Source organism: Mastomys coucha, unplaced genomic scaffold (assembly GCF_008632895.1).
Source record: "Mastomys coucha isolate ucsf_1 unplaced genomic scaffold, UCSF_Mcou_1 pScaffold11, whole genome shotgun sequence".
Taxonomy (NCBI): domain Eukaryota; kingdom Metazoa; phylum Chordata; class Mammalia; order Rodentia; family Muridae; genus Mastomys; species Mastomys coucha.
In genome coordinates, this window is record NW_022196893.1 from 11,776,439 (window position 1) to 11,799,335 (window position 22,897).

The window sequence follows — 22,897 nt, forward strand, 5'->3', positions numbered from 1 at the left end:
TCCCCTCTGCTGCTTTTTGGGAGCTGGGCCATACTTGCCCAGACTGTTCCTACAGGCGTCTTTGGTGTCTATTGGCAGAGTTGTCTCTGATCACACTACACTGGTTCCTCACGGCCTTCGCCAGCGTGGTGCACATCAGACTGCTGCTGCGCATCTGGGACCTGTTTTTCTACGAGGGCTCCCTGGTGTTGTTCCAGACTACACTGGGCATGCTGCGCCTTAAGGTGCTTGCAGAGTCTCCTGTCCACTGTTCAGGGCTACCTAGCTTCTAGACAGAACAGGAAAGCATGTACCAAATATGGTAGCCCTGGTGTCATCCTCTGGAGACACTGCAGTAGTCTAATCTTCAACATAGTGTTGCCTGAGAGAAGCCTTGGGTGCGGGTGTGCTGGGGGACCTTCCCAGGAGTGCTAAAGGGCACAGGTTTCTGAGGAGGGTGCCAGTGCCACTCTCCCACTCCAGGAAGAAGAGCTGATACAGTCAGAGAACTCAGCTTCCATCTTCAACACGCTGTCAGACATTCCTGCACAGATGGACGATGCAGAGCTACTGCTGGGGGAGGCCATGCGGCTAGCTGGCTCCCTCACTGATGTGGCCGTGGAGACCCAGCGCCGCAAGCATCTAGCCTACATTATTGCAGACCAAGGCCAGACCCTGGGGACAAGCACCACCACCAACCTTTCTCAGGTGGGCTGAGTAGGGAGGCCCTGTCTTTGCCAAATCATGGAGTTCTCAAGGGAGCCCAGATTGAGGGGGTGTGGGGGACAGACTGGCTGAGCCTCTGTCTATCCCATGGGCTCTGCATCTGCCTACAAAGGCCCAGTTAGACCATCGGATGGCCACTAGGGGGTGATTTTAGGCTTCCTTGGTAACGTGTATTCCTCAACCCTGAACTGGGTAGTTTAAGAGTAGGACATCATCCATAGCCTGAGCTGAAGATATGGCTTGATCTCAGAGTCAGCTTCAGCCGTTAGAAATGCCCAAGCACTTGTGAGTCACAAGCAAGTTAGTGCCTTCCCTTTCTAGTGGCTGCTTTGCCCACTGCTGATCGGCTGGCCTCTCCACAGGTTGTACGGCGCAGGACCCAGCGGAGGAAGTCTGGCATCACCTCCCTGCTCTTTGGTGAGCCCAAGTGTGGGTTTCTGGCTCTTCTAGAAATTGGGCAGAACCAGTTACTGCCTGTGTCCTAGCGGGGAGTGGAGGCTGGGCAGCACCAGTTACTATGCCAGTGTGCCCCCTAGGAGAGGACGACCTAGAAGCTCTCAAGGCAAAGAACATCAAGCAAACAGAGCTGGTGGCTGACCTAAGAGAAGCCATTTTGCGTGTGGCACGCCACTTCCAGTGCACAGACCCCAAGAACTGTAGTGTGGTGAGTGGCAGGCTCCCCTCAACTTGGGGCTCTCCTTCGCCAGCCCATTCTTGGCACTGAGGCTCCTCCTCCACTGTGGGTGTTTCCTTTCTGGCAGGAGCTGACCCCAGACTACAGCATGGAGAGCCACCAGCGGGACCATGAGAACTATGTGGCATGCTTACGTAGCCACCGGCGCCGGGCCAAGGCCCTGCTGGACTTTGAGCGGCATGATGATGATGAGCTAGGCTTCCGCAAAAATGACATCATCACGGTGCGTGTGGGCCTAGCACGCATGCTTCCTGCTGCCTCCTCCCCACCTTCCCTGTAGCGAGCTGACGAATAAGCTTGACCTCAGCCTGGCGGGTACTGAGGACACCTGCTTTGTGAAGGCCCTGAGCCCTGGCCTGTTCTCTCCCGCAGATCATTTCTCAGAAGGATGAGCACTGCTGGGTGGGTGAGCTGAATGGCCTGAGAGGTGAGGGCTTTTGTCTGCTGCAGGCTGGCAAGGAATATGAGTCTTTGCTCTCCCTAGTCCTTCCTCTTCCATGGCCTGTGCAGCTGCAGGCCCCTGGCCTCTGACGGTGCTGGGCTTTTCTTTCCTCTTGGTCTTCTTGGCATGCCTGGCCTGCTTGAAGGTTCTGGGTGGTTTGGACCTTGGGGGGAAGGGCTGGGACAGCGGTTACTGCTCCCCACACAGCTGCTTCCCCCCACAGGCTGGTTTCCAGCCAAGTTTGTGGAGGTCCTGGACGAGCGAAGCAAGGAGGTAAGAATATAGAGCTGTTTCTTGTTGCAACCCCCAGTGTGGGAACATCCTACCAGGTCCATGTCCCAAGTGAGCCCTGGCTGGTGACAGCTGCCAGGGTGACAGAAAGGGGTGGCCGGCTGCAGGTGTCAGCCTGCACTTATCAAATGTTCTCCCCACCAGTACTCCATCGCAGGGGACGACTCTGTGACGGAAGGAGTAACAGACCTGGTGCGAGGGACCCTCTGCCCAGCCCTCAAGGCCCTGTTTGAACATGGACTGAAGAAGCCGTCCTTGCTTGGAGGGGCTTGCCACCCCTGGCTGTTTATCGAGGAGGTAATCACCATGGGTCCCTGTGCCTTCTCAGTCTCAGTACTACAGGGCCCATGGTGCTCACCTCAGTCCTCACCTGGGTTCCTGGAGGAGGTGGAAGGAGCTCGTAGGGCAGCAGCATGCACTCACCCGTCCCTGTCCTCATACTCACCATGTCTTGTCCACCACAGGCAGCAGGCCGGGAAGTCGAGAGAGACTTTGATTCTGTGTACTCCCGCCTGGTGCTCTGTAAGACATACAGGTAATACATTCTGCCTGTGTTACTTGCCATGTCCAGCACAGCAGCCAGTGATGGCATTCTTGTTCTTGCAGGTTGGATGAAGATGGCAAAGTCCTGACCCCTGAAGAGTTGCTGTACCGGGTAAGTTACTTGCCAGCATTCTTAAGATCTCTCTGGCCAGACACTTGGCACTTAAGTGACAGTGTGCCCTCCTCAGGCTGTGCAGTCTGTGAATGTGACCCATGATGCAGCACACGCACAAATGGATGTCAAGCTCCGGTCACTTATCTGTGTGGGGCTCAAGTAAGTGTAGAGGAGGGAACCTTCAAAGGGTGTCCCACAGGGCAGAGCCAGTGTGCGAGGGAGGTCCTCAGGGATTCTGACCCATTGGAGGCCTCCCGGCCTCTCTATAGAGGGCGCTCAGGAGCTCCTGGGAAGGCCCTAGCCTCATCCTTCTTGCTTGTTCTCAGTGAGCAGGTCCTACACCTGTGGCTGGAGGTACTCTGCTCCAGCCTGCCCACTGTCGAGAAGTGGTACCAGCCCTGGTCCTTCCTGCGTAGCCCTGGTTGGGTCCAGATCAAGTGTGAGCTCCGGTGAGTAGGCGGCTCTGCAGGGCTTAGAACTTGGTGGCAAAGGAAGCTGGCAGGTTGGCACAAGAGCCCCACGTGACCAGAGACTGTTCTTTGGTCCTAGCGTCCTGTGCTGCTTCGCCTTCAGCCTCTCCCAGGACTGGGAGCTCCCTGCTAGGAGAGAGGTGAGTATGTGACTTGGCTGGTCCCTGGCATTGGATTTGCCAGGAGGGCTGTGGTGCAGTGTGGGCTGAAGAAGTGACCTGTGTGGTTGCAGGGTGGTTCCTGCCGGTGACTGGGGCTGTTCTATGCACAGGAGGAGAAGCAGCCACTGAAGGAGGGTGTTCAGGACATGCTGGTGAAGCACCATCTTTTCAGCTGGGACATAGATGGATGACGCACCTTCTAGCTGCTCCCAGGCCTGCCTACCCATCAGAGACTGCCTGGCAGGCTCCTCCCTTCAGTAGAAGGCAGAGCCCTGGCCAGCCTCAGGCCTCCCTCCTCAAGCTAGGAGGTTCAGGGAAAGACATACTCCAGAGCTTACTCAGGACCCATGATCCATGTCTGGGCCTCTCCAGTTCAGGCTTCCATGGTTGGCAAAAGCATATCCTGGTGGCCACCTCAGCTGCTTTCCTTAACGTGGTCCTGAGGAGTGTCCTCCAGAGTCCTTAAGGAAGCCCTGGGCGCCAGCCATATGGAATACTAACCAAAAGCCTTGTGAAGAAGCAGAGAGCTGGTCTCTGCTCAGGAAGTAGGAGGGCCAAGGGCAGAAAAGGCCTCTTGACCTTTATTGTAAATAAACCTTTTGTGAGAGCAAGCCTCCCATCTTTTGTTGAGCCAAGTCCTGAGTTCCACAAAGGCCATCCCAACTGAAATGGTCTGATTCCTGGGCCCTTGCTGAATGTTTATTTCAAGTACATCTGATATAATTAGGGCCACTATGTGGCCTCTAGATGCCAGCATGGAATAGACCCAGGACCCCGGCCACACGTCTCAGCCCTGATGGATCAAATACAGCAGACTGGCAAGTCGGTGTTTTTGTTTTATTTTAAAAAGTTCACACAGCTTCCCCGCCTCTGTCCCAGCACTGATTTGATGGCTCCATCCCTTCTCTGTACTGAGTCAGGACAGAGCAAGGCTGGTGTTGGGCAGAAGGTACCTCTCAGCCCCCAGCATATGCACTGGGACCCACCCAACTCCCACTCCCAGGCCAGGGTGGCTGCAGTGGGGAGGTGGGACGGAATGTGGGTGGGTGGAGAACTCCTGGAGGAGGACCAGGAAGCACCTCTGCCCTTGTGGCACTAAGGAGCCAGGAAGCAGGACGGGGTGGCGTGTAGGCAATGGCAGGTGTCTGTCTACATGTCACATACATGTGTGGGGTGAGCCTGGGCAGCTGCATGCCAGGTTGGGTACTGGGTCATATAACACACTTCTCACAATGATCCTGTATCAAGCCCCAAGTAGCCCTCCAGGCTTTTTATGTGTGAAAGCAGGTGGAAGTAGCCACACCCATTTCCCACCACCCCTAAAAATATATGTATATATGTAAGTTGATATATAATAATATAGAGGTATATACATCTATACAGATTTTTGCCACACTGGTTATACTATACACAAGACTAAAATGGCAGAGTGCCGGGTCGTGGGACTGGCTGAGCTAGGGAATGGGTGAGTAGAGGCCTGGCCAGTTTCTTCCTTGCACTGAAGGAATGGGAGACTTGGAAGGAGAGTTGGCTCGAAGCCCACTTGGGCAACAACTTCACCCAGATGTGCACCTCTGACCTCAGAAAAGGAGGTCGAATTGAACTGGCTCTGGCCAGCCTCCCAGAACCTCAGCATGGGCCCAGAGTTGTTTCTTGACAGCTTATGCCCACTGCTCAGGGTGAGCCTGAGCCAAGTATAGGGTTTCTGCTGCAGCCTCTAGGGACTGTGATTGTCAAGGCTCACAGTCATAGGGAGCGTACACTGGCTATGGTTCTGTGGCTCCCCAACTTCTGAGCCTTCCCTAGTGCATGTCTGGAGTCAGAGGGCTACAAGCAGGAATCCCAGTGGAGCTGCAAGTCGTGGCCATCTAGAAAGTCCATCGAGAAGAGGCTGGGGGCTGCAGTGCTGAGGGGAGCCAGGCTGAGCACAGGGCCACCAGATGACAGCTCCAGCCAGTCCATGCTGTCCAGGTGGCCGACAGCCAGGTCCAGGCCCATACCACTGCTGGGCTCAGGAGCAAAGTGCAATTCAGAAGTGTCCATGGGTGATGGGGGGTGGTCCAGGATGGCAGAGCTGCTTAGCATCTGGCTGTGGAGGTCGTCAATGAGGGAAAGGGGTTCTGGTCCCTCATGCCCACTTGTCAGCAGGGGCAGCCCTGTGCTGCTCTCCAAGAAGTCTTCAAGGCGCCCTGGCAGGGTGGGGGAACTTGGTGGAGGAGCAGCCTGGGGGAGTTCACTCAAAGGCGAGGGTTGTGGCGTCAATGGAGGCCCATACGCTGTTGCTGGAGGCGACTTTTCTTTGCCTGGTAGGGATGATGGCTCTTTGAAATCTGCTGAAATCTCTGCCAACAGAGACAGTTAATGGGGTCAGAAACCAGGTTTGAATATGCTCAAGAAAGTGATGGGCTGGCGAGATGGCTCAGCGGGTAAGAGCACTGACTGCTCTTCTGAAGGTCCTGAGTTCGGATCCCAGCAACCACATGGTGGCTCACAACCACCGGTAATGAGATCTGACGCCCTCTTCTGGACTGTCTGAAGACAGCTACAGTGAATTACACTGGAAAGAGCGGGGCCGACAGAGGTCCCGAGTTCAATTCCCAGCAGCCACACACATGATAGCTCATGGCCATCTGTACAGCAACAGTGAACTCATACACATAAAATAAATAAAACAAGTCTTTAAAAAAGTGGTATGATAGTCAAACCAGAGGAAAATCTACTGACTACAGACTGAAGTATGGGAGATGAAATCTATAACTTGGCTGGAGCTGAGGATGAATGGTGCAATGCTTGCCTAGTACACATGCACACACCAAAAAATAAAATGAAGAGATATGCCACCGAATGGAGGAAGTATCTACAGGTCACAGATTTGATAAAGGAATTCATATGCCCAGAAGATATAAACCATTTGTAAAATTTTGATATTCAAAAATTGGCAAAGGATAGGTGTTTTTTCCAATGATCTACACATAACTGTAGCAGTTGATAGCATCACTGGTCACTGGGGAAATGCAATGCCAAGTCACAGGAAAATAGCTGGTAGGGGGCTGGAGGTGTTGGTTAGAAGCAGAGAACAGATTAACGTTAACTTAAGGAAGTAGGCTCAGTGGAACTAATGTGCATCGCAAGGAGAGATGAAATAGCTCACAGCGGCTTTGAAAGCAGTATGATCTAGCAGTCTCACTTGTGGGTACGTACCCAAGAGAATATGACAGCAGCTGCATTCACACACAGTTCAGTGTCAAATGATAAACAAGTAGATGAGGACATGCTAAGTGAAATTATTCATGGGCTGACCAAAACCATAGGAGTCCACATACAGGGCAGTCAGAATCAGACAGGGTGGGGCTCAAGTTCATCTAAGGTGTCCAAGTTTTAGTTCAGGAAGATGAAAATGTTTGAGATGTAGATAGTGACAAAATGCCAACACACAATACAACTGAACTGTCACAATAAAACATTATACAAAACCTCCATGTCTTTTTTTGTCCCTGGTCAACTATTCTTGCCTGTGTAGCTATTCACTGCTTCCCAGATGCCCCTATCTGCCCCTTTCTAGCATCCTCAAGTGTCCCTTGGGGGATATCTAGTACTCTAGCTGCTCTTCTTCTGCCATTCCTTAGACACTAGATTTCAGTGGTTGCGACTCCTTCAAGCAATATCTCCCTGCTTTCCCTGATGGTGTTTGTTCTAGACACAGTGGCAGGTGAAGCTCAGGCCTGGGGTTCTTCAACTACTGCACTCATCAGAGAGAGCACTCAGGCTTTGTGGCAGATCCAGCACTAGATGCTCGCCTTAGGCCTGAGAATTGCTGAGCACCAAGCACTACTCCCCTGGCTGCTCCTCTCCAGTTCACTGCTGTGTCAGACCATGCTGCTCCAGGCTATGTCTACTCTGTTGCCTGGGACCAGGCACCGTTATGATCCAGCTGTTACCCATGTTCTTTTGCCCTCTTCCTTCTGGGGGCTGCCCTGGCCCTTGGTGCAATGCTGCTGTCAGTACTTGAATGACTCTGCCACACTGTAGAAATGTAGGCCTTGTTCACCTAATTGCAGGGTTCTGGGGACAAGTAGCCAAGGACTATATGGCAAAGGAATGTGCCTGCTAGGGCCTTCAAGATGGTATCAGGCCTGCTGCTCTGAAACAAATAGCCAAGACTAAAGGTAAAGGAGACAGCTGGGGATGGGGCTTTACCTCCACTCTGAATAAGAATATCAAACAGATCATCCATGTGCTGACTGGAGGAGCCATTTTCCTGTGGGACAAAAATAGAGAAGAACATGAAAGTCTAGAATGGGCACCCAGATGCTATCTAAGCTCGGGTATGCCACCAACCTAGCTGTGTTTCTACCTGGTGCTAGCTGTTCCCCATGCTCTTCATGGACCTGCTTCTGAAGTTCATCCCCCAACTCCTGTGAGACTGCGGTGCTGCCATGTGGGGCTTGGTCTACTGTCTTATTTATCGTACATGTGTGAGTGTATGTGCATGCATGTGCAGGTCAGAAGACATTCCGCAGGAATCCGTTTTCTCCTTCCACCATGTGGGTCTGAGGCTCAGGCTCTGGTTGTCAGGGAAGTGTCCTACTCCTGCTTGCAGCACCTAGCTCCTAGCACCCTCACCTGCTGCTCTGGCTGCTGAGTCACAGTCTCTTCATAACCAGGCGGCTCCTTCTTCAGCAGAGATGTGGGGGTTGCAAAAGAAGGCCTAGGTGGCTGCTCCAGGTCCATCTGGGCAGGTGGACCAGGGGCTGGAGAACCAGGCTGGGACAAGGGCTGGATGGGAGAATGGGAGAAACAGTTGGTGTGGGCAGGGACAAGGCAAGGCTCCAAATCTGCCAGGGTGGGGCAGGCCTCTTTCACTGCCCATGGGAACAGCTCTGCTAGCTAACAAACTTTTGGGAGTTCTCATGGATAGGGAAGAGGAGATACAGAATGGGGTAAGGATGAGGCTGTGAGGGTGACAGAACACCAGGCCTCAAGGGTCCCTTCAGGAAGTCAGATCCTGAGTCTGATAATACAGCCTGCACAAGACAGCATTCACTCTCCACCCAGACATGCCACCCCAGCCTGCCCGTTTCTCAGATACCTGCTGGGGGCTCCCCGTGGACAAGCCAGGGCCATCTGCACTCTTATTGGTCACAGTGAGGATGAGGTGAGTCCCTGTAGAGTCAGTGACCAGAGTAGGAGGGCTGACCCTCTTGAGGAAGCTGGTGCCCTGTGAGCCCAAGAGCAGCTGGGAGCCAGGAGCCAGGTCTGGCTCAGATGGCCCAGCTTCCTGCTTCACCACCACAGGTGGAGACTCTGGGGCTGGGGCCTGAGTGTCTCCAGGGTTGGTAGTGGGAACCACTAGGCCAGGGCCAAAGGCATGGGCGGAGCCCTGGGGCTGGCAGCTCAGCTGGCAACTGGAGAAACCACTTTCCCGCTTCACAGGGCTGCTGGCTGGGGCTGGCTGCTGGGCCCGCTTCTGCTGCTCCAGCTGTAGCCGCAGCAGCTCAACCAGCTGCTGCTTCTGTTGGAGCATTCGAGTCAGCTCCTCAATCTGCTTGTCCTTCTCCTGCAGCATCTGGTCCTTGTCCAGTCCCTCCAGCTCGGCCCGTGCGCCAGGGCTTAGACAACAGGACGCAGCACGGGCACCCTCCTCCTTCACGATCTGCAGTGGGGAGGCCTGCAGGGTGAGCTGTGTCAGCGGCGATGTCACCATTTCACCAAAGGCATCCCCAGGTGTGGAATTCTCATCACCCGTGCTGAGCAGTGAGCGCTCTGAAGGGGTGGGAGACACGGGGGGTGTGGAGCCTGTGCTGCCAAACTTCACCATGCCATTGCTGGTTACTGTGGCCACCACCATCTCAGCTGGTGCAAGGCCTGCTGTTACAAGAGCTGACCCTGTGCTTAGCAGGGCCGCAGGGAAGGCGACCACTACCTCACCAGCCTTGGACAGGACAGAGGTGGTGGCAGGGGCCTTGGGGGCTCCTGGAGCTGGGCTGACTTGGTCTTGGTAGGCACGCAGGCGCTCAATCAGCTCTGTCTTGGTGCCTGAGACGGGCAGCGACCGCAACTTCAGCTCCTGCTTCAGCTCTGCCACCTGTAAGGGTTGAGAGTTAGAGCATCTGGGAACTGGGGGGCTGGACAAGGGAAAATGGGCCAAGATAGAGGACAGGCTATGAAAGGTGGGAGGCTAGCAGTAAGTTAGTCCTTCATCTGGGTCCCACTGGCCATTCCAGACGACTCCCTGAGTCTTTTAGCCTGCAAGCCCCTCCCCTAGAGTACTCTCCCCCAGCCCCACATGGTGCTACACTGGACAAGAAAAGCTCACAGATAATACAACCTTGAGGTCATAAAGCCATTGAGCAGCAAGGACGGGGCTTAAGTCCAGCTAAAGTCCATCAATCAGCCCAAGACTTTCGTGAATGCAGTTGCTGTGCTGGGAGAGCCAGGTTATGACACGGGAGGAGACTGTTTTAAGAGAGGACTCTGGCCCGTCCCACCTTCTGATCAGTGGCAGGGAAAATAGGCTGAGCCCAGGCTGAGCTGTGGGCACTGACTGGCAGAGCAGAGGTGGGCAAAATCAACAGCCCTGCCTGTTCTTCTCCCAGAGGGAGCAACCCTGCTGCTACTCACAGACTACCACATGATAATAGAGAATAGGAGATTTGCCCCCAGCCCCACACACATACACATGGGCCGATATTGTTATGACCACGGGCCTGAGAGGCCTTACAGAGGCTCTAAAGTGCTCCTTTCAGAGCAGACCAGATCTAGAGCCGCGTCTGCCTTCCATCTTGTGGTCACGGGCCATTACCATCCCTGCCTAAAACTTGACCCTTATCCCTCATGGGAGAGACCTAGTCTTCCAGTGAGAAGGGGTGAGAAGCCACCTACCTTCATGTCATCCAGGTTGGCTGGCAGGGCTCCTGGTTTGCCAGCTAGTGCAGTGCTGTTCTGACGTGCCAGCCCACCAGACCCTGGGGTGCCTGAGCTGGAGCTACTACTGGTAGATAGGCTGCGTGATGGGGTGGGGGCACTGCTTCCAGGGGTCTCACTTGCGGGCCTGAGGCAAGACAGAAACAAATGGCTTCAGTACATTGTCCCTAACCTCTGCAGGCAGTGGGCCCCATGTGAGGAGCCGCGGGGACTTGTGCTCCTACTTGGGAGGGGCAGGCAGGATGGCCTGGTAGTTGTAGTGCTGTTGCTGCTGCTGCTGCTGGTTGAGGATCTGTAGCTGCAGGAAGAGCTGTTGCTGCTGCAGGATCTTGGCGTAGGAGGAGTCCATGGCGGGCGCCCCCTTGTCCTGCTTTTGGTCCGGGGGGATGTACTGGTGGTACTTGAGCTTCTTCACCTTTGGCTTCAGCTCCTTGGCCTTTTTGCTGCGCTGTGACTTCTCGCTGGCAGACTTCGGTTGGCTTTGCTGAGGGAGCATGAGACAGTGCATCAGGGGCTACCCCAAGGAGGCACCACCCAGGCCCATGCCCAGCATCTTCTGAGGAGCACCCACCCCTACTCTGTGAGATGGTCCCTATCCTAACAGACATGGCAGGAGAGAGGAAAGACCAATCAGGTGGATCTGTATAGGTATCACATGACCACGAGCAACACAAAAACAAAGAGGTACAACCACAGCTGAGCTGTGTAGCACGGCTGTGCTCAAAGGGTGCCATACAGGCCTCTGAAGAGGCCCACCTAGAAAGGAAGTGTCAGGAATTTGGAAACAAGCTCAGAAGTTGCTTGCCCAAGGCTGCACAGTGACTTTGTTCTTGGTCCAGCCCAGGATGCCACAATCTTCTGTGTGTGCCCGTAGGCTCCCAGCTGACACACCTTAATAAGGACTCAGGCCAAGAACCAAGAAAGGTCAGTGGGCCTTGGTCAAAACACCTGCTCCTGGGGCAGGCAGTGGAAGATGAGGGCAAATAACCAAGGGGTACCAGAGAGGACTGTGGGAGCCTAGACACTAGATCAGGTGGAGTCTTGAACTGGTGGCCACAAGAAGGTGTGGACAGAGGTAGCCCATTAGAGGAAGACAACATGGACATGTGGCAGTGAGGACTGGGCTCCTGGAGCCCAAGAAGAGGTCCTAACCCTGTCAGTGTGTCTGATGAGGCCACAGAGCCAAGAGCCCAAACTGCAGAGCGAAGGTGTGGCCAAGGACAGCCTCATTCCAAGGGAGAAAGTCAGGAAAAGTGAGGTAGGAGGGAAGCCAGGACCCAGGAGGACATAGGGCTCAGCCTACTGTTGGCATCAGAGAGCAAAACACTAGCTAGTAAGGAGTGCACTGGCAAAGAACAAGCATAGACAGATTGCTCTGTTAAACACGTGGTCAGAAGAGGACATATAATGTGAAGAGAGTTAAGAAAAGCTGGAGACATCCATGGCATTCATGGGCTGTAGGAGTAAGCAATACCCACTGAAGAGACCTGCGGCAGCAGGTGAGGCTGCTGGCCGCTCCTGCTAGCCAGGGGAGGTGGGGTGCATCTAGAAATGCTACAGACAGACAGGAGGCCCCAGGCAATTGAGCACTCAGTGAATACCAAAAGAGAACCTGGACAGCTCTTGGGTTGTGAGCCATCAGCCCCTCCCACACTCAAGCCAAGGCTGTGGGTCTCAGGGATGGGGGTTTGGGGGAGTAGAGGGGTGATGGTAGAGTGGTTCCCATGTTGGTATAGGGTCTATAGGGAGGGAGCCAAGAGAATGAAAGAGGACAAGTGAAACTACTGGGGCTTCGGTGGGTGGCTCTACATGGCCTTGCCAATGACAATAACCCCTCCCCCAGGTGTTTCAGGGAGGAGAGAGTGAAAACAAGCAGGCTACATAGGCAGTGGCACACCCTGCCAGCTCAGCCTCTAACAGCGCTCTAACTGAAGGGAGGGTCCTCAGGCACAAATGCCTGGTTCACTGTGCCTGCCATGGGGTAAGTGTGGCACACCTGCTGAATCTACATCAGAGCTGAATTCCCCACATGAGGTCTGAGGAGAACGGTGCTTTAACTTGTATGTAGAGGGGACCATCAGAGTGACTAGGAATACTAAGATCATCGTAGGATGGAGCCCCCATGTCTGAATCCTGGACACTGAGCCCCACTACCATGGGCTAGTACTGTAAAAACCAAGAAAAACTTCCTTTAAAAAAATTACATTTGTGGGGCTGGAGAGATGGTTCAGTGGTTAAGAGCACTGACTGCTCTTCCAGAGGTCCTGAGTTCAATTCCCAGCAACCACATGGTGGCTCACAACCATCTTATAATGGGATTCAATGCCCTCTTCTGGCATGTCTAAGAGAGTGACAGTATATTCATATTCATTAAGTAAGTAAATCTTTTTAAAAATTACATTTTAATTTGTGTGTGTGTGTGTGTGTGTGTGTGTGTGTGTGTGTGTGTGAGTGAATGTTACAGTATGCATGTGGAAGTGAGAAGACAATTTGTGGGAGTCTGTAAGTTCAGACATCTGGAGAACCAAACTCAGGATGTCAGGCTTGGTGGCAAATGCCTTATCCCAGTGAGCCATTTCCCTGACCCAAGCCTCATTTTCTTTAATCTCTATCCAGGCTGTGGTAGTGTGTTCTTAACAACAAAACAGACTAAGATGGTGTTCAGTGTCCCACGCGCAGTGCAGAGATGAGAAATATCCAGATCACCTTTGGCCAGAGCCTTGAGCGCTGGAAGATGAACCCACCCACCCCTTGCAGTTGTTCCCACAGCTAGAATGACATCATGGGAGGGAGGACAGCCGCTGGCAGAAAATACCTTAATGAGTGTGGGAGCAGGCTTGGCAGTGGGGACGATGCTTCCATTGGTTAGGCTGGGGGGCAGTAGAGGGGCGGGAGGCAGAGGAGGCTGCTCTGCCAGGAAAAGCGTCTCTCCAGGATCTGGAGCCATCGGGAGTTGAGAAAGAACCTGTGGGGGAGGGGAGAAGTAAGGACCCTGGCACCCTCAAATAGAGTTTATCTATCCTGCCTTGCTATCCTCATGGTCGGAGGACAGAGGCGGGACAATAGCAAGGTGGAAAGCCAGGCTGGCTGGGACAGAACTAGGCTGGCTAGGACAGACAGGTGGCAGCCACATGTCTGAACTGAGTGCACATAGATAAGCAACCAGCTAGGAGAGCCAATGAGAATGGGTGGCCAGGGCTGCAGGACCCCAACCCAGCCTCTCCTTATGCTCAGGCTGCTAGAATTGGGTCCATTGTTGGCATGTGAAATGAGGGCCACATATACACATCTATCCCTCATGCATACAGTAGGAACTGCCCATCCTGCCCAGGACAGAGGCCTGACTCTGGGCAGCATTGGCAGCTGTGGAAGAATCTAGAAGGAGGCAATCTCACCTGAGTGGGTGATATGGAGGTGGCACTGGGCAGTGGATCGCTGACTCGGGACTCCAAGGGTGATGGCACTGACCCCTGGGACTCATGGCTGGCAGGCTGCTCAGGAGACAGGGCGTCACTGCTGTCCTCGTCAAAGGAAGAACTGTCTGCTACTTTTGGGTAATTCACCTGGCCCACTAAAATGCAAAGCCAGGGTAAGACTCCTGCAGCCAGCACACTGGAAAGTGGGCGGGAAGGGCTGGCAGGACCCAGCCCTGCGTCCAAGAGGCACACAGCATAGAGAACCCAGCGAGCATTTTGCCTTAGTGCAGAGCTCAGAGGCACAGTCAGCATTCCGGAACAGGATGCCAGGAGCTACATGGGTTGGGCCTTTGTAATAACTCCCCAGTTTTGTTTTCCCACTGTTTACACTCACATAGTGAAGGCCATGAACCTGCTGCTGACAGACCATGGTAACAGCAAGTGAGCACAACTTCTCCTGAGGGCTCAGGTCCCAAAAGCCACAACAATATAAGGCTCTGAGACTATGGAGGTCACTTCACAGGTACCTGGGGTCAGTCAAGGTGTGCCCTCCTTCAAAGGTCCATGAAGCCAAGACCTAGCACCTGGGCAGCAAGATGCCAGGACAACCCACTGCCTCCAGCACCCGGACTGGCCCAGAACCATGCTCTGACAGCTGACGGAGTTGACTGAAAAGGGGTAGAGGCAGGGACAGGGGCCCCAGCTGGGAATCGAAGTGGCAGCAGAGGAAAGACAGAAACCCAGGCTGGAAGGATATGTCAAGGGGCATGTCACAACTACTGTCTCCACAGCCAGGGGAAGAGGTTGGGGGGGGTACCCCAGATAAAAAGAGGAACAAGCCCACAGCCTCTTCCTCTCTAGCTGTGACCTGAGGCTTTCTACAGCTGGAACCAAGGAGGCACGTCTAAGCTTCTCTTTTACTGGCTGACTGGGCTAGGAATGTGAGGGTGGGGCTTGGCCTTCGGTTCCCTCATTTGATGCTATGCTTCATGCCAATCCTACAAACAGATTTTTCTTCCTTCCAGCAAGGGGACCTATTCAGTAGCAGGGTGGGGCCAAGCACAGGATAAGGTGATCTAGCCCAGATAAGCTGTAGTTTACACTGAGCTGGGCCCATCATTAAGGGAGCCACTGGCCGGCACTGGTGGCGTACACATTTAATCCCAGCACTTGGGAGGCAGAAGCAGGTGGATTTCTGAGTTCAAAGCCAGCCTGGTCTACAGAGTGAGTTCCAGGACAGCCAGGGCTCCACAGAGAAACCCTGTCTCAAAAAACCAAACAACAAAAAAAAAGGGAGCCACTGGCCACGCTGACAAGATGGAGACCATGTGCAGGCCAGCACCACGAGGGCTATTTATCCTTCTCCTGTACCCAGCCTTGACCTGGAAGCAGGACAAACAGGCATGCTGAAGAGACACTCAAGTCTGAGGGAGGGAATGACAGGAAACTTCTGTTGGGTGTCTGAAGAGACGGTGTACATGTGTACATGTGTATGCAGATGGACACCAGTGTGTGGGGAAACCCCAGGCCCTCAGCAGCCCCAAACTCCTGTCTGAGACAAAGATGGGCCTGGGTTCCACTTCCTCCTGAGAGCCTCCCCTGAAGACTTCCTCACATTTCCTCCCAGTGAATCCCTGTTCCACATGTCTAAACTAAAGTTCCCCCTTAACTCCAGTCTCTCTCCTACGCTCAGGCTACAGTCCATACAGGGTGGGGAACCTCCTCACCAATGATAGCCTCCTTCAGGCTGGACTCCACAGGCAAGATATTCTTCTCCACCAGCTCCATGGGGCCAGGCCTCTGTGCAATCTTTTCATTGAGGTCATCAGCCAGTCTGGCTCTCTTCAGCTTCAGCTGCTTGGCTTGGAGAGAAGGCTCAGCCGAGGTCTCTACATGGAAAAGAAGGGGGTTCACAAAGATGGAAGGAAAGGTCCCAGATTCCTGCCCTAGGGCCTCTAGAGTAATAGAAGCTGACAGAAGCAGAGTGAAAAGCATGCCCAGGCAGAGGAGTGTAGCCTGGCTTCTAGTGTCCCAGGACAATTACAGCCAGGCTAGACCTGAGGAGTTTCTGAGGTGGGACTGCACAGCCAAAACACCAGAGAAAGGACAGCTCTGCTCCACTTAGACCTGGGCCACTTAGGCAAACTGTTCTTTGTTCTGGCTCTCGGTGGCTTCAGTTGCAAAATGTGGGGTTCTGACTTGAGAAGGTCTCCTCAAGGCTCCCAATGACCCCAAACTAAGCAAACAAAAGTAGGCACATACATGGCAGTCTCTGGAGCCCAAACCTTCCCCTTTCAAACACTATAGAAAACGAATCCTATAGCTAACTACAGGAATGAAAAGTATAACTGGGTTAGTGTGGCTGCTATCACAGGTGCTTAGTAATGCCAGTGGGGAGTGAGTGAGCAAGTGAACCCCAAACAAACTGCAGTGTTTGGGAGAGAAGGGGGCTCTATCCCAGCAGACAGAGACCATGACCATCTTATACCAGTGGGTGGGTGACTCAGGCTATCCACCAGGGGGTGGGTCATGTCAACCCAGGCAATGACTCTGGGCTTTTCGAGCACTCCCATAAGACACTGACAGCTACACACATGTGTCTGACTGTAAAGCCAATGGTTGGCCCTGCTAGCAGAAGAAGGAAGTGGGAGGGTGCAAAAACAGACAAAGTGCATTGAATGGGAAAGGACCTCCAACATCACACACCTTCCAGAATGTGCATCCTGACCAGCTCTGATCTCTCGGGCCGGGAACGGATCTTCCGTTTCAAATAGTCCTCGGTCTATGGAAAAACACACCAATACACTCTCAGGGCTGGGACATAAGCTTATGAGTGGACAGGAGCACGAAACATGCTTTGGCTGTAGTGGCTGCCTCTGTCCACTCAGCAGCTTGGTGACTGCAGGGTCCTGAGGCAAGGAGGGAATGAAAGTACACACTAGTTTCCAGCTGTATGACACACCAGCGTCTCTCAGGTCACTGCTGTGTGTTTAAAACTTAATACTTATACTTCCTGAAGTACATAAAATTAGAAAACAAAAGTCATCAGGTTCAGCAGAGCAGTGGATGTTTTTGCTGTTTCCAGCCCTTCTTTCATGTAGTTTGATTCTGCAGAGCTGTAATCACTATGGATGTAATTTTATGTCCTGTTTCATGCATTGCGTGATCTCAAGAGTCTTTTCAATCCAGTCTGAATGACTGCCAAATGCAGTACTAATTTTGATACATGGTGTCAGAGCTCTAGTTCCTTAAAGCCCTCATTTCTGCCTTCATTGGATGCTGGGAGAACTGAACCTTTCTCTCAACAGCACCGAGCCCCCGCTGCTGAAGCCTAATTACAGTGCATGTGAATGCAGAGCCTGTGCTCCTCATCTCTGCAACAGCATTTTTCAAATTATAAGTCAAGACCAGGCTAAGAAAGGAGAGGACAGGATGGGACAGAGTAGAAAAGAGGTGACTGGGGCACACCACTTAAAGCAGAGATCAGCCTGGTTCTCATCCCGCAGGCTGCTGCCTCAGGACCCTGTGGCAGTCCTGGATCCCTGAACCTAGAGATGCAGAAAGTAGCTGTGGGCTCTGGGTACATTAGCCCATCTGTAGCCAGCAGAGGACAGACAGCCGCACTATCGACGGCCTAGGCACATGTGGAGTACTGGACACACCTGGGAGACAGCACTTGAAAATCTGGAAGAATTTCCAGCTTAGAGAACTCGGGCAGGTGCTGGGAGAACCCACCAGAGAGGCCACACCCATTCAAATGGTTCTGAGTCATAGCTTTTGTAACAAACAGTAAATCTTCCAGGGATGCTCACTGGCTAGGGCCTGGCTACCCAGAGGCTACAGAGGATGGACAGCCAGAGGACCAGTCTGTTCCTGTTGCAGAAGCTGATGCCATTGAAGGCACTGCTGGGGCTGGGAAGGGAGCTGGTCACACAGAGCTGCACCTGAGAGCTCCTTTGGGACCAGGGCTGCAGCCACCTGGTCTCCCGAGATGCTGTCTGAACTGGAGTCACAGACGTGGGGAGCACTGCTGTGACGGGAATCACATCAGTAGTTTTCCTGAATGCAGGCTGGCAGTGCTGCTTCTTACTCAGATGCAAAAGGAGCAGTTTTTTAAAGCTCTGAATTGGTATAGCTGAATAAAGCAATGCTGCGACCAATCCAACACACTCATTTTTCATATTTTAATCAAGACAGTTCAGTGCATGTTTAAATATTAAGCCCATTATTGTAATTTCAAAGTCATGTGTGAACAGATGTGCAACATATGCACTCGTTAGATGAATATATTTATCGAATGTGAGGAAATAAAATTATTTTGCATATACAAGCAAACATATATATAGTTATATACACATATAACTTATGTATGGTTGCTGAAATGGCTTAGTGGGTAAAGCTGCTCGCCACCAAGCCTGATGACTTCAGTTTGATCCCCAGGACCTACATGATGGAAGGAGAGAACTCTTGTAAGTTGTCCCTCTGACCTCTACATATGCGCACACACACACACACACACACACACACACACACACACACACACACTGTAATAAAAGTCCAGACTTCACGGACCTAGGTTTGAGTTCCAGCTTTACTTCTTTCTAGCTGGACAGATTAGTTAGCCTCTGCTGCATCCAAAGATCAAGGGGTATACAAGGCGGTGGGTGGAGCACAAGCCTTTAATCCTAACATTCAAGAGGCAGAGGCAGGTGGATATCTGAGTTGGAGGCCAGCCTGGTCTAAGGAGTGAGTTCCAGGACAGCCAGGGCTACACAAAGAAATACTGTCCCAAAAACCAAACCAAAACAAAAACCAAGGGCAGCTACACCTAACTTGTGAGTGTTCCTGTGAGGATAAATACAAAATGAACACAACCACACACACACACACACACACACACACACACACACACACACACACACACAGACACAGAGAGAGAGAGAGAGAGAGAGAGAGAGAGAGAGAGAGAGAGAGAGAGATGCTCAGTAAGATAGTGGTGTCTAACCAGGCCCCACTGCATCCCGAGCTAATCCTTCTGGCTACAAATGCTGACCCTTGCTGCCCGCTGGGCCTCCTCTGGCTCCCAGCAAATGGAAGTAAACATGGTTTGTTACTGTCTCTGTCTCTCAGTACCCTGACTTCATTCTTCCTACTCTCTAAGAGTTGATCATGATTTTCTAAAGAGGAAAAAAGCAGTCCAGTGGGAGCAGGAGGGGAAACATCAACTGATCACTTCCCCATTTCCACCCACACCAAGGGCAGGACATTGCACGGGTGTGTGTGTGTGTGGACTGGGGGAACTGAAAAGGAGGGGACAAGGCTGCAGCTAAGGTGCTACAGCAGAACGTGGCTTGCAGCATGCCCAGGTCTGCTTTACAAGGGTAGAAGTGGATGCTGCCTGCTTTGGGGCAGATGGAGATGGAAGTTCACTGGAGTGCCCACAGGCTGTGGGCAGTACTGACGTAGATCGTCTACGTGGCCTCAATGGAACCAGTGGAGGGAAGATGAGTGGTCTTCAGGCCAGGTTTGGGGAAGGAGCTCTGGTGGCCTTCACAAGGCCTCTGAGGTACTACAAGAATCTCACTCTGTCTACGTTTTACCCGGGGAAAGTGGCTGGGGAGGAAGAAACAGGAAAGGCCAAGGTTTCCACTCTTTAGAGCTACAAGGTGAGGGCTGACCCCAAAGCTGAGCTAGACAGGAAGGAAATGCAGCTGGTGGCTACTGCTGCTGGTGTACTCTGGAGGTCCCCGGGGAAGGGAGCCTTACCCTGGCCCGCTCCAGGCTCCTTCTCTGCTCATGAAATGCAGCCGGACTTTTCAAAGCTGTTGAGAAAAGAACCATGAAAGAATTACATTTAGAGGCTGAAGCTAGCTCTGTGCTAGAGTGCCTACTTGGCACAGGCAGGCTTCTGGGCTCAGCCCCAGAACCAAAACCCCAAACGACAGCAAACACAGCTTCTAGTGACACGCCATGTACAGCACTACCACCGCAGGAGAGAAATGCCACCTGACACCCAAGAAGCATGTGTCTTCATGGCTGGTCACTTTAAGATCCCCAGGGACAGCAGTCCCTCCTGAATTCTGGTTCAGTGCTACACCATTCTCTGTCCCACCAGTTGAGCTCCATGACCGCCTGGCTCAGGCAGAACTGTGAGCTGGACCCACCTTACTTTTTCTGTCTCATTAGGAATTAGAGTGGTCAGATGGGGAAGTTAAAGCAGAAGCCGTGCCCTACTCACCCTCACAGGGCTGCACCCTTCCTCAGCTGTGCCAACAGCACTGTTAAATGACCCTTGGGTTATCTTTGAGAACTAAGGAAACTTCAGTCATTGCTGGCTGGCCCTGGTGAAGGCTGGGTCCCGTTCTGGGGTCTGTAGCTATCACAGGGGCCTCAGCTGCTGTCTCTAATGGCAACCCCAGCCGCAGCTCCTCTGCAAATGCATCGTGAATACTCCAAGTCTCTTGTAAGGTCACACATGACAATTTAAGACACCAGGGAGGACAGGGAGCGTGTGACTCGCTCCGCTAGGGAACAATGGCAGTAGGTGAGACGTATGCGAGGCTGTGGTCAGTTTCAGTTCTGCTGCCCAAGGCTGCAGACAGTATGAGACTGTGTGCAACGATAACCTTCCAGGCTGCTGCTGTGGTGGGAGGGGAAGGGTGGGAGCCGCTAAAAGTAGCAAGACACAGATAGGACCTATCCTGCCTGGCCTCTGTGCTTCCGCCCCTCAATTCCCAGGGGTAGGCCTCCCAGGAGCATGCTCAGAGGAGCTTCAACGTCCCAGCAGCATTTTTGTTTAGATTAAAGACAATGTTAAAAATAGTAATAATAAGAAAGAAAACTTTATTTTAAGGCCATGAAAACCCTTCCATTTTCTGACAGCAGGGGGAGCTCCAGACTCTTCAGACAACCTCAAGACAAACCAGTACACATTCCCTCCAGAGTTCTAGTCTTCAACACCCAAGTGAGTTCAGGCTTATGAGCAATCTGTAGCCCCAGTGCCCTCATGGTGAGAGAGCTGGGAAACAGACAGAGGAGAGCCTCACAGGCCGGGTGGCCCAGGGCTCAGTGGCAGACAGTAGGTAATCTTGCTTCCAGGGAAAAGGCTCTCAACCTGTAGGCCATAACCGGGATGTTGAACAATACTTTAATAGGGGGTTTTCTAATATATATATAACAGCTCATAACAGAAACAAAATTATAGTTATGAGGCAGCAATGGAAATAGTTTTATGGTTGTGGGTCACAAAATGAGGAACTGAATTACAGGGTCACAGCATCAGAAGGGTTAGGAGCCACTGCTCCAGGTAAAAGGGGAGGCCAATCCGTGAGGCTGCTCTCTCAGGTGCACCTGTACACACACGGGAGGTAGGTAATGTTCCATTTAATAAGCTCAGGAAAGTTAGAAAAAAAACTAGAAATGACAGTCATGGTTACAACCTAATTCTATTATGCTGAAGAGAGGTCTTTCAGCTTCTCTGACTTAGTTTCTCAACTTCTTCAAAAAAACAAAGAACTTAGATTGGAGCAGAGTGGGGTTGGGGTGACATGTCAAGGTTGCACCAATCAGATGTACTAGTTAGATGCATACCTGACTATGGGCCATGTGGAAAGGCAGACTTGACCACAGCAACAAGCAAGAGTACAAGCACACGGAAGAAGGACTTTCGGACCCATCTGAGAGACTCCAGGGCTTTCAGGCCCAGAAAACTGTAGTTTGAAAACTAGGGCTTACTCACTGTGGAGCAGCCTTATACTAGACAAGCCAAGACAAAGGAGGCTGGGAGAATTCTTGGGCCGGATGAGGCTAAGACAGGAGAGTGAGGAAGGACCAGGAGAACTCATGATAGCAATGCCAAAGCCCTATCCGTTTGCAACAACCACATCCTGGTCTCTAAGGACTGTTCCAGTTTTATATGATGAAACCTGCACTGGCTGAGCTGCAGTGACCATGGAGGGTGGATCCCTCCCAGGCAGTGGTCCCCCTCCCCTTCTTCCTTCAACTAACCCTGACCAGCATCTTGTTCCTTTGGCCCGTGGGCAGCCTACCTAAGGTTGTGCTTCTTTCACTCCTATTCGGAATCCTACTTCCTGACAACAGGTATGGCCATTCAATAGTCATTTCTGCCAGGCAGGAGGAGGAGAGGGCAATGGCAGCTCCTTCAGGTCTGTGAAGACTTCTAGCTAGCATGTGCGAGATGTGAGGGATCAGAGTCCCTGGGGTTGAGGTGGGCAGCTCGTGTGCCTGTCCAGCCAGCTTTGGTAAAGCACATTAGATTGTGACTTGGTGATGGAGATGTAAGATGATATGGGTAAAGCCCTGGGCTTTCTTGATGCAGGATCAAGTGGCACAGGAGAGCCCAAATCACTGAGCTTCCTTCCATGCCAAGGCGACTAGACACAGGGAAGCAGAGCAAAGCGAAAATGGGTTTTAAAATCCTGGTCTTTGGTAGTTAGAAAGAACAGACTTTAAGTGTCCAGCCAGGAGGGGTGTGCTCATCATGGACTCTATCTCCTCTCTCCTTGCTGTCTAACAGCTTTGCCAGGAAGGTCCAGGACATTACTCATCCCAAGTTTCATGTTCCCAGAACTCCAGGAAGGCAGTCTCTGTGAGGAAAAGGCCCTTATGACCCACGCAGACACCAGGGCTGTTAAGAACATGCATTTCTGGTGGCAAAGGGCAGCTCTTGACCTTTTCTCCCCCTAGGGACCTGGTGATCCTCGGAGCAGAGGCAAGTGTACAGCTCAGACTGAGCAGAGATGCTCCGGACACCGACGGCACACTGGCCAAGAGCTGTGGCACTCCTCATCACACAGCTTCGGTCCCAGACTGGGCTCCACCCCAGCTGGCTGCAACCAGTTCATACTCTCTGGGCCTTCTTGCTAGCACCTGTTTTCTTCCTCTCTGACAAGCTTGCTGCCTTAGATGAGCACATTTGTGAATTAAGAAAATAAAGAGTTCTGATTTCCACTTTCTCAAGAATACACCATCCACCATTATAGGTGGACTCAGGAGCTGTGTTCAAGGTGCCTGCATGGCTTCGTTCATGAGCTGAAACAGGAAGGGTACAAAAGGAGGGCCTGCTGGAACCAGTTCCAGGTTCAAGCAAGCATCCAGGCTAGTAAGGCTCCTACCC

General features: G+C 52.5%; 2 protein-coding genes across 7 annotated transcripts in view; one reads left to right on the top strand and one right to left on the bottom strand.

The window, feature by feature from the left end:
* Nucleotides 1–4,032, top strand: part of Sgsm3 (small G protein signaling modulator 3) — a 31,069-nt gene extending 27,037 nt beyond the window's left edge. For 2 of the 3 annotated variants that reach the window (XM_031349979.1, XM_031349986.1), the window contains exons 9-22: nucleotides 79–224; nucleotides 463–687; nucleotides 1,068–1,122; nucleotides 1,242–1,369; nucleotides 1,467–1,622; nucleotides 1,772–1,826; nucleotides 2,065–2,114; nucleotides 2,277–2,429; nucleotides 2,597–2,667; nucleotides 2,739–2,787; nucleotides 2,864–2,949; nucleotides 3,117–3,239; nucleotides 3,340–3,400; nucleotides 3,532–4,032. In XM_031349979.1, coding sequence (XP_031205839.1) covers nucleotides 79–224; nucleotides 463–687; nucleotides 1,068–1,122; nucleotides 1,242–1,369; nucleotides 1,467–1,622; nucleotides 1,772–1,826; nucleotides 2,065–2,114; nucleotides 2,277–2,429; nucleotides 2,597–2,667; nucleotides 2,739–2,787; nucleotides 2,864–2,949; nucleotides 3,117–3,239; nucleotides 3,340–3,400; nucleotides 3,532–3,612 — 1,439 coding nt within the window. In that variant the 3' untranslated portion in view covers nucleotides 3,613–4,032. Of the gene's footprint in view, nucleotides 1–78; nucleotides 225–462; nucleotides 688–1,067; nucleotides 1,123–1,241; nucleotides 1,370–1,466; nucleotides 1,623–1,771; nucleotides 1,827–2,064; nucleotides 2,115–2,276; nucleotides 2,430–2,596; nucleotides 2,668–2,738; nucleotides 2,788–2,863; nucleotides 2,950–3,116; nucleotides 3,240–3,339; nucleotides 3,401–3,492 lie in introns of all 3 variants that reach the window. The other variant, XM_031349996.1, reaches the window with a different exon arrangement.
* Nucleotides 4,033–4,244: 212 nt separating this feature from the next.
* The window catches only part of Mrtfa (myocardin related transcription factor A), a 194,587-nt gene continuing 175,934 nt past the window's right edge, over nucleotides 4,245–22,897 (bottom strand). For 3 of the 4 annotated variants that reach the window (XM_031349960.1, XM_031349951.1, XM_031349944.1), the window contains 11 exons: nucleotides 19,528–19,583; nucleotides 16,468–16,543; nucleotides 15,489–15,650; nucleotides 13,741–13,916; nucleotides 13,161–13,310; nucleotides 10,570–10,829; nucleotides 10,304–10,472; nucleotides 8,511–9,506; nucleotides 8,045–8,197; nucleotides 7,619–7,679; nucleotides 4,245–5,763 (listed from right to left, as the gene is read on the bottom strand). In XM_031349960.1, coding sequence (XP_031205820.1) covers nucleotides 5,249–5,763; nucleotides 7,619–7,679; nucleotides 8,045–8,197; nucleotides 8,511–9,506; nucleotides 10,304–10,472; nucleotides 10,570–10,829; nucleotides 13,161–13,310; nucleotides 13,741–13,916; nucleotides 15,489–15,650; nucleotides 16,468–16,543; nucleotides 19,528–19,583 — 2,774 coding nt within the window. In that variant the 3' untranslated portion in view covers nucleotides 4,245–5,248. The remainder of the gene's footprint in view (nucleotides 5,764–7,618; nucleotides 7,680–8,044; nucleotides 8,198–8,510; nucleotides 9,507–10,303; nucleotides 10,473–10,569; nucleotides 10,830–13,160; nucleotides 13,311–13,740; nucleotides 13,917–15,488; nucleotides 15,651–16,467; nucleotides 16,544–19,527; nucleotides 19,584–22,897) is intronic. The other variant, XM_031349970.1, reaches the window with a different exon arrangement.